The 13942-nt window shown below is 45.0% G+C and overlaps 1 protein-coding gene across 1 annotated transcript in view; it reads left to right on the top strand.

Annotated features, from left to right (window-relative positions):
- Positions 1-13942, top strand: part of fibcd1 (fibrinogen C domain containing 1) — a 58467-nt gene that overhangs the window by 43877 nt on the left and 648 nt on the right. The window contains exon 5 of the mRNA XM_034547062.1: positions 11834-12013. Within this exon, the coding sequence (XP_034402953.1) occupies positions 11834-12013 (180 nt within the window). The remainder of the gene's footprint in view (positions 1-11833; positions 12014-13942) is intronic.

A 13942-nucleotide genomic window follows, 5' to 3' on the forward strand; every position in this document is an offset into this window, starting at 1 on the left:
TTAATAAGCGCTCATGTTTTCATGTCACGGCTGGATCCACAAAGCGTTGAGAGAAACGACTCCTGATGGACACACGAAGCTCTTCATGCGGTTTACAAAGAGGATGCAGAGACAATTTATTCAACCGTCTCGTACTGTTTTACACATTGGTTTTATGTATTTGTGTACAATCCAGAAGAGTAAATATTCTGCTCTTTTAAGCGCAGCAGGTAAACAATGATAAGCATTGTGATATTCATTAGAGTGTATCGTCTAGTATAAAGTGAGGTTCCACCCGTAATGTCATCCAAACAATATAACAACTGATGTAATAATAAACTATTAACATGGAGGAAATAGTACCAAAACATACACTATTTCACTCAAGATTTTATTTTCAGTAGACCAGTAAATTAGTAAGTATTTGGCTGAATAATATAAGAAGATAATAGTAATAATAATAATAATAACTTGGGGAATGCTTGACCAATAATCCCCTAAGCCTCTTAGTGTTCATCGTAGTTTCCCTGCCATCGTAACACACTGCGAATAAGTTCCTTTTGAAGTGATACTATAATTCCACATGAACCTTTCACAACAAAACGACCACATCAAACGCTGCTTATTGTGATGACCTCGAGATGACCCGACATCGGGAGGATGATAGTGTGTTAGTGCCTCGTGCTCCACGGCCACCGTCTGCCCACGCTCTTGTGCCCGTGTGGCTCGTCCGGCCCGTCGGCTTCCTAGCCGGCCCACTGCCCTCCGGCCGGGTGCCCACTGATGACCGTAACCCAGGAAACCATTCCACGGGTTAGCAGTCTGTTTAAAGGCTCTCTGGGACACAGAGGAGAACTAGGAGCGCTGCAGCCACAGTGCTCCGTACAATGCTGCCGTAATAAGTGGCTGCACATGGAAATGGCTTTATTATGCATTGCATTATGGTCTCCGACTATTCATTTAATACTTGAAAAGAAGAGCGAAAATCCTCGGAAAGGAACAATAGCAATGCTACTGCACTATAAATGCATATACAAATGATGTGTCTCCGAGGTCATCGACAAGTGGCTCTCAACGTGGGTGCTGTGCTTTGGAAAATATATATAAATATAGCCTTTTGTGTGCTCATTGAAGAGACCAACGATTACATTTCTGAAAACTTCCAGAACACCTTTTCTCTACCGACATCGAAAGCACTACGTCTCACTTCATAAATTCACCCTTTTACAATTTATACTTAAAGATCACGACATGCAATACTGCTGCAGATTGATATTTAACAGTCAAATGAATAATAATCATAATTCAAATATGCAGACTGTGTGCTGTATATGAACGTAAGTGTACTCTATGTACTCTTCTCCACCATAACTGTCGTATTCTACAAGGACACCTTATTAACACGACTACTGTGAGGTCACATGTGCATTACACGTTCTCCTTCTGCTGATTACAGTTCATTAAAGTGCAAATACAAAACATATCAAGGGAAGTGACAGGTGTGTTGAACCCAGCTGCCAGAAGATATGATATGATACCATATCCTGCGTAACAAAGACAAATATAAACTACAATATCTCCCAGGACTTGAATCCCCTGCAATCTATTATTTAGAGCACACGTAAGTGTTTTCAGTTAAAGCTCCTCCAATACTGCATTCATATCCAATCAATTATTCAACGGTGTGATTCCTCCTCAGTCAGTCCGACACACTGATGCCGGCTGTTCAGGGATCCGAGTCAGCCGGCCAGCTGAGGTCTCACCAATCAGACGTGATGCTGTTGCAATGAGGCCTCAGCCTCCAGCGCCGTCTCTGCTTCCTCCGCCGCCTCTGATCGGTGTGCCTGTACCCTGGCAGACACTCCATCTGCACTAGATTGCGCCGCTGGAGTGGAGATAGCTGCAATTTGCAGCAATTCTGCCAGTAATTTCGGTATGTATGAGAACCAGAGCAATTCGCTGGCCCTCTCCGCGAGGCCCGGGGAAGGTACTTTATGTGATGCCTCTCATCAGCGGCCCACAGGTATATTCCAACACCTCTCCCCTTGTGCCGACACATACGTCTGGTTTGCTCCTGCTGGAGAGAAAAGGCTCTTTAAAAAGGGGAAGGGGTTTTTATGTTCCTGAAGCTCTAAAAATGTATGAGCAGAATCATCTCACAGAGGACTGCTGAAGGAGCACAGATTGGGTGATTGGAAATGATATTGAGGAATGACAGATGGCTGATCTCCTCATGACACTGTCAGAGATATCTCTACGCCAAAGACGCAGCTTCTAGCCACATAATTCTGTTTCTGTTTTGCTCCACGTAATGATTAATGTCATCATTCATCATGGTTTTCTTTTTACAAAACAACACGTATCACTGTTCAGGTACTTTGTACGTATCGCGGCGCCATATTGTTCCTGTCAGACGTTCGGCACCAGAACGACGCAGGTTAGCAATTCATCATGTCAGCGCTCCCATCGATAAGCATTCATCTGCAGGCCTGTTGTGTGCTACTGCATTGTGAATGTCGAAGGAACGTTGTATACCCATGAACCTTTGAAGGCCATGTCAATACGCTTTCATTTGTCTTTTTATCTGGCTCCTATTTCAACCTCATGTTATTCCAGAAGTCAGGGACTCTCACTGGGCACCGATGACCTCGCGATATCGAGGCTGGTTTTGCACTTGTTTGGTGTTCGGTCAACATTTCTCTGGCCACCGTACTGATATTTGGTGGTGTTGAGACAAAAGAAGGACGCCTGGTGCTTAATTAGTGACAAGCTCTATACAGCAACCTCATTACAGGCACACAGCGCTGAAGGGTCTGAAGATGTCTTTCCCATTTGGACTCTCTCTCTCTCTCTCTCTCTCTCTCAAGCCCCTCATTACCTTGACCCTGGAGAAGGAGGCGGGGCTTAGCAAGACACCGCCCTCACCCAGCTTTAATGGTGTCATGTGCCCATGATCAACGTCCATGTTCTACTCCATCCTGCATTGCTCCAGGTCCTCTTTATGTTCCTTCTCTGTCGGAGTCTTTCCTCCTCAGCCAACACGTCCTTTCTGCTCAGTTTTATTTTCACATTTAGTCCCCAGATCAAGAATTGACAGTGTAGGTCTTTACGGGTTCTCTCGATTGCTATGAAGACTCGACCCCACATTATATTTGTCAGGTCCAGTTCTGTTGACGTGGGTCTTGGGTACAGTTGTCTACTACCTGAGTGGATCTAAGTGATTCCCATCTGCTCTGTTGCAAGAGACGAATGTGATTATTTTTCACCATGAAGTTTAGCTAAACGGGACCATTGTATATTGAACAGCTGATAGTTTAGAGGCAGACCAGTATGACATCCCCACATTCCCTCTCTGATATCAAACCATGTATCTGAAGTAGCTACCAGGACCCACAACAGGTGGTGTTCACCATGGTCACCATCTCAGTTTGGTATGTTAGCCGGCTAACATTTATGACTTGGCTCAAAACCACATGCAGCTAAGGCTGATAAGAAGGTTTTGGAGCTGATGACGGCACTGGAAAACTGGAAAATGTGTGCACCAACCTGCACGGCAATCCATACGAATAGATGTCGGACCATGAATATCTGCACAGCAGCCATGCCAATCCATCCAGATGTAACGACAACCATCTCATAAGAACATTCCACAGCTGCTTTGGTAATTCATGGTGAATCAAGCTGCTACCAGTGCGTTTTGGATCATCTACAGGCCTATTTTGATTTCCCTGGGGTTCAGGTGGGTTTCCCTTGGGCCTGGTTCAGATCCGGTTTGTGTAACCATGAAGACCTCCTGTGGATGTACCTGTTCCCGTCTTGTTCTGTGTGATGCGGCGCATTATTGTTAAGTTAACATTCTTTGAAGCAAATTTACTTACCTGAGAAAAGTGTGTCTTCTCCCACTAAACCTTGAAGCTTAGTGTCTGTGTGACCGCGGCATTCCAGCTGGAGCTCATTTTGTTTTACCTGAGAGCACCTCTAAATATTAATGTGGCCTTCTCCCTGAATTACAGCCCTACAGGCCTGCCAAGCCTCTCAGCACTTGTCTACCTGCCTCTCTTTCTCTCCTTCCACTTCCCCACTGTAGCTCCCTTCAACACTCTTGGCTCAGTCTTTCCACCCCGAAGGTTAATTTCTGATGATATCCGATGTGATGAGTTGTTGGCTCTCATTCTTCTCTCTCACGACTTTATGACTCACATCCTGCCACTTGAGCAAAATCGCCTCCTTTATTTTGCCCGGTGCATGGCATTTGGAAGTATTTAGTTTCACAAAGGCGAGAGGTTGAATGCAAACCTCAAATCTAATCCTGGCATTAGAGCTATCGAGCATCACAGAGATTAATCGTACGTGACTTTAGCCAACGTTAAAATCTGCGTGACCTCAGAGATTTAAATGAGTTGTGTCACCCGTGATTTACCTGCTCCTATCATCACTAGCAAATGAATCCATTTATGTATATATATTTGTATTGTACGCACATGCCTTCAAAGGCACTTTTCAATCTTTTATAACCAAAACATTCATCAGCATGTGAACCAAAACTGCATATTGCTAATTTTTTTTGGTGGTCATTTTGACAAAAGAAATGCGATTGTTCTTATGGTACACAAGTTGACTACATAAGTTGAATAGGAATAAGTTTTTGACAAGAACCACTCGTAATCACTGTCTACTGCTTAGTCACAGCAGACATTTTGATATCCTCTTCCGTGCTCAATTATGTCTGTACAAATTATTCTTGGAGCAAAGGCAATGTTTAATGCATAATATATCATAACAGTCCCACGAGGAAATTCCACGTGGATCTTACCGGTGAAACGGCGACATGATGAGAAGGAAATAAACATAAAGGGAGTCTGTGTGTGTGTGTGTGTGTGTGTGTTCGAGGGGTAAATTAATCAGTTTTAATCAAACCTCATCGCTACTATTCATCATTGTAAACTGCCAATTAGCTCTGCATCTTGCTGTTACAATAACATCTGCCTGTCCCCATCTATTAAAACAATTCACCCGCTCATCAATTATTGTCCTGACAGAGAAATGCAAGATCGTGTCTGAAGGATGAAGAAGAATTTTTTTCAAATAAACAGACGAGCGTCTTTCGTGGAAGGAGCTCTGGAAACGAGGTCACAGGCAGTTGAACATGACAACCAACAAGTCAAAACTACATCACATGACAACCAACGAGTCAAAACTACATCACATGACAACCAACAAGTCAAAACTACACCACATTACAACCAACGAGTCAAAACTACACCACATGACAACCAACGAGTCAAAACTACACCACATGACCACCAACGAGTCAAAACTACATCACATGACAACCAACGAGTCAAAACTACACCACATTACAACCAATGAGTCAAAACTACACCACATGACCACCAACGAGTCAAAACTTACATCACATGACCACCAACGAGTCCAAAACTACACCACATGACAACCAACGAGTCAAAACTACATCACATGACAACCAACGAGTCAAAACTTACATCACATGACCACCAACGAGTCAAAACTACACCACATGACCACCAACGAGTCAAAACTACATCACATGACAACCAACGAGTCAAAAACTACATCACATGACAACCAACGAGTCAAAACTACATCACATGACAACCAACGAGTCAAAAACTACATCACATGACAACCAACGAGTCAAAACTACACCACATGACACCAACGAGTCAAAACTACACCACATGACAACCAACGAGTCAAAACTACATCACATGACAACCACGAGTCAAAACTACACCACATGACCACCAACGAGTCAAAACTACACCACATGACAACCAAACGAGTCAAAACTACACCACATGACAACCAACAAGTCAAATATACATCACATGACAACCAACGAGTCAAAACTACACCACATGACCACCAACGAGTCAAAACTACACCACATTACAACCAATGAGTCAAAACTACACCACATGACAACCAACGAGTCAAAACTACACCACATGACAACCAACGAGTCAAAACTACACCACATGACAACCAACGAGTCAAAACTTACATCACATGACCACCAACGAGTCAAAACTACACCACATGACAACCAACGAGTCAAAACTACACCACATGACAACCAACGAGTCAAAACTTACATCACATGACCACCAACGAGTCAAAACTACACCACATGACAACCAACGAGTCAAAACTACACCACATGACAACCAACGAGTCAAAACTACACCACATGACAACCAACGAGTCAAAACTACACCACATGACAACCAACGAGTCAAATATACATCACATGACAACCAACGAGTCAAAACTACACCACATGACAACCAACGAGTCAAAACTACACCACATGACAACCAACCAGTCAAAAATAAAAATCTTCCTGCCACTTAGAATAATTGCATTGCAGTCGGAGCCGTCCCTGATGGAGAAAGATAATTTTAAAGGGAACACGTGTTTCGAGGTGGATTAACATTTAATTACACCTTTCATTAGAACAGCAACATAATAACGGACGCTCTCTGTCACTTAAGAGCTCATCCGGACTGCTTTGCTTTCAGGGCCCGTCTGCTTGTGTGGTCCTGTATAGCTTTGTGTGCACACACTGCACACTTAAATATGAATATGAAAAGCAATGAACGGAAGCCCAAGTCATGATTATTGTATTAACAATATCTTACCGTCCCCCCTACGTGGCACATCTTCAGACCGGCACCTCCATCACTGCTGCAGGTTCTGAAGCCTGCGACTCGGCGAGCTCGAGTCTCTTCAGAAACCCACGAGGATTCAAAGGAAACAATGTGTATTAATAATATATTGTTAAATGTATCTATCTTCAAAGATGAAGCAAGTGGCTCCTGAAAGCAGTAATGAGGGTGCTTGTGGGCAAAGGGAACAAACATTCCCAAGATCATTATTCCCAAATTAGCCTCAGCCCGGGGAACGGCGCCGCGTGTTCGCTACCGAACAAATAGCGCCGCCAAAATGTTCCTTCAGCGGAGGAATGCATGTTGTACCTCAATGCTTTTGAATGTAGTGGAGTCACCTCGGATGCACTTTGTTCTATCAGTCGACTGCAGGGCGCTTGAGTGTGCATGAGTGCAGACCAACCAAGCAAGAAGAGACGATGTGGACCTTGTTAGCGCCCATAACAGGCCATACAAATACATTACATAAAGAAAAATGCATTAAAACTAGTATATTCCTCCCTTAAAAACAATAGAAATAAAGGTCTCCACCAATATATTGACCGATGAGGTTTGTTCCTCTTCATGATACAATGGTTTCCAAAGGGGAAAACAGGACTTGATAGCCACGATAGAGGTGAGACAGTTCATCTTAAAATGATTTTACCAAACTGTCATGGCCGGCTCCGGGGGAGCATCAGGGGTTCAGCACACACCTGTCTCAGTCTTCCTCCCCATCTTCTCATGACAACGGGAGTGAACAGAAAGCCAGTTTATTCTCTCCCCAAAGAGCCGGCGACAGCAAACCTTTCAGCAGACGCTCCTCGGCCGCGAAGGGCACATCGGCAACTGTCCCCGTCGCCGTGGAGATAGCCCGTCCCCTTCTGACTCCTCCCCCATCAACACTCTGGGAGTAAAGCAGCTTGACAGGGAGATTAAGCAAGAGGGAGAGAGGGAGAAGAAAAGAAAAGAAAGGAAGACAAAACGAGGGAGGGGTTGAGTTATGGTCGAGGGGATAGCGGGAAGGAGGAGGAGAAGGAGGAGGAGGAGGAAGAGTGCTGCTCCTTTTCTTCTTTTCTGCTAAAACAGTCTCAGGAGCTGCCCCCAGCAACAGAGGGAGAAAAGCATGATGAATAATTAACTTTGAGAAATGTCACAGAGAGAAGCGTAATCATTTCTCTGTTGGGTTTAGAGATCTGTTTTTTTATTCTTTTGCTTTATGCCCTGTGGCGCTGCGCTGCGCTGTAACCCGGCCCCTAAAAGCATCCCATACATCCCCCACTACATACTTTTCAAATAAAAGCAAATAAATCATTAATATTAGGGCCTTTTAGCAGAATCACTGACATCTCGCGGAGGTCTTCTCCATTTTTAATCGAGCCATTGATGTCAATCTCATTAACTGTAGAATCACGTTTAAGGAGCAGGAATCTCTGGTGGTGATAACGGCTGATAATCAATGAAGGGCTGCAGCTTCTGTTCTTTTGGAGAACCCTCTTCCAATGGATACAAGATTTAAAAAAATGACAAATTGCCGTCTTGGTGTTCTAAACAAGCTCCATTCTTCCCCTTTCCCATGAACCCCAGAGCGCTGAAAATGAGTTATGGATTACCACGGCCTAGATTAATGAGGTAATTGCAGATATATATCATTTTTTTATTGCTACTGTAAGATCGGCCTGCTTTTCAAGAGGACGCTCTTTGTATTCGTGCTCCATATTCATCACGGTGGACGTGTTTTGCTTTAATGTCCGCTCGCCTTCAGCTCGGTCGTATCTATATATACACATCGTAAGGAGGCTGTAACGACGCGGATGATTTAATGCCAGCAACGCTTAAAGATTTTTGTCTCATCGACGAGTTTGTTAATCAGTGCGCGCTCTGAACCAGATTTCCTTATCAGTAAACACATTGACTCTTCAAAATGAGATGCTGATTTTCCCGGCGTTATTAATCTTCTTTTTAGACGACATTGAGTCATTATTCCTGCACGCCGCCTGTGAAACGTGGAGATCTATCCAGAAAGATAAGCACCCATTCCTGGAGCCATTCTGGTAACTTTTCCTATGACTTTTCATCCAGCATCATCATTAAGGTCACATTTTCATCCAATACTTGCGTTGCAATGCTAGTTAGCACGCCGACACGCCAACACGTAGACAGAGATGATGACAACGTGTACCACGATCCCTGTGTGTGTGGAAGCCTCATGGAGTACGTATCAAGTAAACGGTCGTAGACCGTGCCGGAAACGGACACCCACGTTAGCAAAACGCTAGCAAAAAAAAACGTGAGCAAAAAAAAAAAACGTTAGCAAAATCAGAGAAACCAGAAATGCTCATTTGTGAACATATTGTCCCCTCTGAGAAAAAAAAGCATCAATCCTCTCAAACACCGAAAGGGAAAAAGCACCCTGGAGTGAAGAAAGACTTCTTGGGAAATAGTGATAATAATACAAAATAATCATTTATCGTATGATTAGCATTATTAGCATTGTTATTAATGTGTCCTGCAGAGTTAAAAAACTAAGTAGGCCGTACAAGCAAAACAAACCCAATTAAAAGTGATATGGCGGAGATATAAAGGCAGATAGAGGAAATAAAGAAGGCCCGCCTCTAATTGCCCGTCTGGAGCGCGGAGGAGGACATACGTTGTTGGACTCGGCGCTAAGCTTCCCATAAACGGCAAATCAGTGGGAAGAGAGAAGAGCTTCTCCCCAGCGGAGCAATCAGCATGTTAATTCTGAAGCAAAACACCTCACCAGTCTCCCCTGTATTAGAACCCATTTTAAATAACCTAACAATAGCATTTAATTAACAGGGAGTTACACCTGAGCGTTTAGGTTTTAACCAAAGAAGTTTCCGCTGTTATTCCACTTGTCTTTAATTATTCTGAATTAGAGTCTCGCTGAGATTCTCTGGGGCTTTAATTAGCAACTGAATAAGAGTTATGTAAATACGCTTGGAAGCTGTTGGAAGTCTTTAAATAGAGTTGTGTTTTATTTTCCTGAAAGAGAAAACATCCTAAGTCTTTTCTTTTGAAGTTTGTCAAATCACTGCAGGGTACTTTTCCCTTTCGGTGTTTGTGTGGATCGGTACTTTCTCTCAAAGGGCCGGGTGACACGACTCATTTCTGCACTGAAACTTTGTCGAGTCGTGTGCGTCTCACATGTTTGTGTGTTCGGAGTGAGAATGAAGCCAAAGACTTAAGTTAACTGCCCGTGAACGTATGAATGACTGATCCTCCCATCCATCCTCTCTCTGATCCACTGTGAAAACCAAGAGAGTGGGATCAGCCTCCCAGCGGGCTTGATTAAACACAAACTAAGTGCCTGGGACTCTGGCTGATAACGGGGTTCTCTCAGCTGTGTTTGTCATCAGATTAGACCCTCTACTTCAGACCAGAGCGGTCCTCCACGACGGCGGCGGAATTCAAATTAGGCGATGTCGGTTTCGAGGATCGGGAGCTCTTGACAAGGAGTTTCATTTGTGACGGTGACGGTTGCAGTCGGAGGTAAAAAGACGAAGTTGTGGGGGTTCGTACAACCTCCGTCCGTCCTCACAGCCGAGTGGCAGTAAAACAAACCTCAAGCCTTCGGTCCTCACCACGAAGCCTTTGAAGCTCCTCCATCCGCGTGTTACTTCTTCTGAAAACTAACGACCGCTTGCAGCTCATTCATACGCACAACGTCCTGAGGCTGAGTTCACGTTTGTTTGTCTTCCTGCCACCCAGGTTGAGTTCCTCTCGCTCCGTCATCCGTCAAGTGCCTTTGAAGAGTGAGGGGGGGGGGGGGGGGACTATTTTTCCTGCCGGCACTTTCTGTCGAACACATTCTCTCCGAAGGATTGAGCAACGATTAAAAAAGACATCTGTTGGGGGCATCCGATGAAGCGATTGGCAAACTGGGATGTGAAACCGCCGAGACGGGTGGATGTCTTTTGGTTTATGGATTTCATTGTGAGGAACGACTCTGAGCATAGACACACAATCGGGGATTAATGAAAGCATACTTTTCAAAAACAAAAATAAATCAACTTAGGACTCGGGGACCACGATGGGCGTGCATAGGACCGGATGCCTCCTCATGTATGCAATCAAAGGTTAATGAGGATTTGTTTTTCATTTTCTGTAAAGCACACGAGAGCCTTAAAGAACGAGGGAACCCTTGAGCGCCAGGAGACCTTTACCCAGCGTCTCCTGCAGCATCTCCAGCCTGGATGTCATTGCTTTAATAAATACACACAATGTGAGCAGCTGCTTTGTGTTTTGTTTGTTGGAGCTGACCTGAAGGGAACTGAGATGATCGCATGATTAGAGCTGGAATACTCATCCCTCATCAGTGAAGCTCCAGCCCATGGAAATCACATAACTAACGATATTCACAGACTACGCTTGACTTCAAAATACTGTTTCATAACCAAGAAGGCCCCAGATGTTGTCGACCTCGCTGGCAGATTTACGTCGTCGATATTTCAACTTTAATATCGAGCCGTGTATCCCTGTAAGTGTTCGGGGACTGGCTTTGATGTCGTTGTTTTTTACATTTGAATTATGAATACCTTTTTCATTTGAATGAATAAGAATCCGTTGGTTCACCTCCCTTGATAAGTCTGTGAAGCCCTCTCCCTCGTCGAAGAATGATTTTTTTATATTTAATGTGGTCAGAAAGAAATATATAACAATACTAAAAATGTTAAAGCATCGTGCTGCTCCTCCATTTCATGGAGAGTTCTCTTACAGTCGGGGCGTGAGCTCTAACACAGCAGCGCTGAGGTGGGCGAGCGAGATCGAGATGAAAATACATCTGTAGAATAAGAATAATATAACACAGAAGAGACATGTTGCAATGTTGATGCAAATGTCCACATTGAAGAATTCTACAATTTAAAATCTGCTTTTCGGGGTTCAGCTGGTCGCTCCGTCCTCACCTCAAACTGTTCTGAGAGCAGCTCAGACTACGTTGGAAAAGAAACTCTAATCTTGTTTTCTAAAAAGAAAGCGGCGGCAGACTCTAAATGGGCCAAAAACCATGTTACATCTTATTTCCAGAACATTTAGGGCGCTGAGAGGCTGCTGAGATCGCTTTAAGCCGTTTGCTGAGAACAACGCCAGGACTCTCTGTAATGGATTGTTTTGGTCTGAGCCTCCATCTTCTCCCCCTGCAGGGCTGAAGCAGATCCATGCCCTGTCCATCCAGGGGAACTACGAGCTGCGTATCGACCTGGAGGACTTTGAAAATAGCACCGCTTACGCCCAGTATGGAACCTTCGGAGTGGGCCTCTTCTCAGTGGACCCTGATGATGATGGGTATCCTTTGACTGTGGGAGACTACTCTGGCAATGCAGGTATGAACGCTCCACCAGCTGGTGCTCTGATTGTAATTAAATGATTTTTGTTTACCTGTAACCTTACTGTGAACACGTGAGTCACCTCCCAGTGCACGCTGCCTCGTAGTGGAATAGTTATTCTTACAGCCCACTTGTTAAACCGTGCATACAGCTGACCAGGGAGGAGGGACTGTAGTGCCTCTGCTCCCCCAGCCACCAGATCCAAGCCAGCTACCTGTCACCTTGATTACATTACTGCCAATTAATGGTCCTGCTTGACCTGCAGCGTAAACACAAAGCCAGCCGTCGAAATGAAGAAGCAATTTAAAGAACCTGTGGGGAGCGCTGCTCCGAGAGCAAAGAGAGAGAATGGGGACAGATATGAGAGATGGAGCAGGAAAAAGAAGTGGAGAGGAGAGGAGAGGAGGAGCTGGAATGGAGGACAAAAGAGGAGAGGAACAGGAGAGAGGTAAATCACAATGAGGACGCAGGTATTTAATGGAGTGCCGTGTGGGTCCTGGTCCCCCGTCCTCAGCCTGACCTTGAACTCATCTGCCTGTTGGACATGTGAGTCCAGTCAAATTAAGGGCACTCCCCCTCTCACCTCTGCCTCCCCGGAGGCAGACTGTTGTTATTACTGGTGTTTTGCTCGTCCGCGGCGGCTGACAGGTGCTCATTTGTGCTGCGAGCAGCTGGATCCTAATGGACATCAGAGGAGCATGCCGGCCCTGCAGCCACCAAGGTGACATCCAGCCTGTTGCAAATGAGCCTTTAAGTGCTTCTCTTCTTCTTCTTCTTCTTCTTCTTCTTCTTCTTCTTCTTCTTCTTTCCTTTTCTTTGTGTGTTTTTCTCCTCTCGAGACCCCCTGGACATCAACCCGTTGAGCTGCTGCTTTTCTTCTTCTCCCCACTGTCCACCGTGCAGCGCACCACATTAATAACAGGCTGTCAGATTACTTATCCGGCCGGACTCGTTACCATGGTAATGCCAAATGGAGAGCGGCGCACAGGGCCGAGCGAGAGGGTGAGGCGCTGGGCGGCCACATCCTGAGCTATTAAGGGCCGTTTGATGCCCCGACGAGCTGTTAGCCGTCACCTGATCGCCACCGAGCCGTCTTTCATTCCGCTCTCGGCTGCGATCTTCGATCCACTTCTGGTCGCAGCGTGAAGCCCGCGTTGCAAAGGAAGGACAGGACAGAGCGCCGTGGAGGTACGAGGAGTTCAATGGACATCAGCGGCTGTTGGAACATCCATTTGCTGTAAACTTTAGATCTACCGCAGCGCCCGCCGGGGCGTCGCTTTGGTTTCACTCTCGGAGCGACGGCTCGTGAAGCAGTTATCGATTTAGAGAATTTGCCAGCGAAAAATTCTTTATACAGCGAGTAGATATTTTTAGCTCGGCAATTTAATTGTGTGGATTAGAGTTCCCATGCAGACGGCGATTAAGGGGCGATTCGTGGTTCCACACCACGATCACAGTTCAAAAAGACCCTCAGAGATGAAGATAGACCGGATGATACCAGCACGTGTGATGGAGTCCATGAGCGATGTGGTTTCTCCTCTCTCTCCACTAGCTGACAGACGTCCTGATGACGTCATCGGTATGTGTCTTTAATGAAGAGGTCACCACGCGACCTCCCGCTTTAGATAATGAGAAGCGATACTCTGGAGAGCTGCGGAGCATCATCTTTTATTATACCATCGCCCTCTGTTTATAACAAGTATTAATTGAAACGTACTATTTGTGAAGCCGATCAGCTGTGGAGTTCTTTGGTGAAAGACATACATTGATGTTTTTGGCCTCCATGTCTTCACTATTGATTTCAGACCAATTTAAAATGCAAAGGCACTAAGGAGGTGTCCGAGCTGTGGCGTCTCCCTGCTGCACTTGTTTTTTATCATTCATTTATACCCTCAAGTTGACCCTTTTCCAAGTTTAAAAATATTT

Source organism: Cyclopterus lumpus, chromosome 12 (assembly GCF_009769545.1).
Source record: "Cyclopterus lumpus isolate fCycLum1 chromosome 12, fCycLum1.pri, whole genome shotgun sequence".
Taxonomy (NCBI): domain Eukaryota; kingdom Metazoa; phylum Chordata; class Actinopteri; order Perciformes; family Cyclopteridae; genus Cyclopterus; species Cyclopterus lumpus.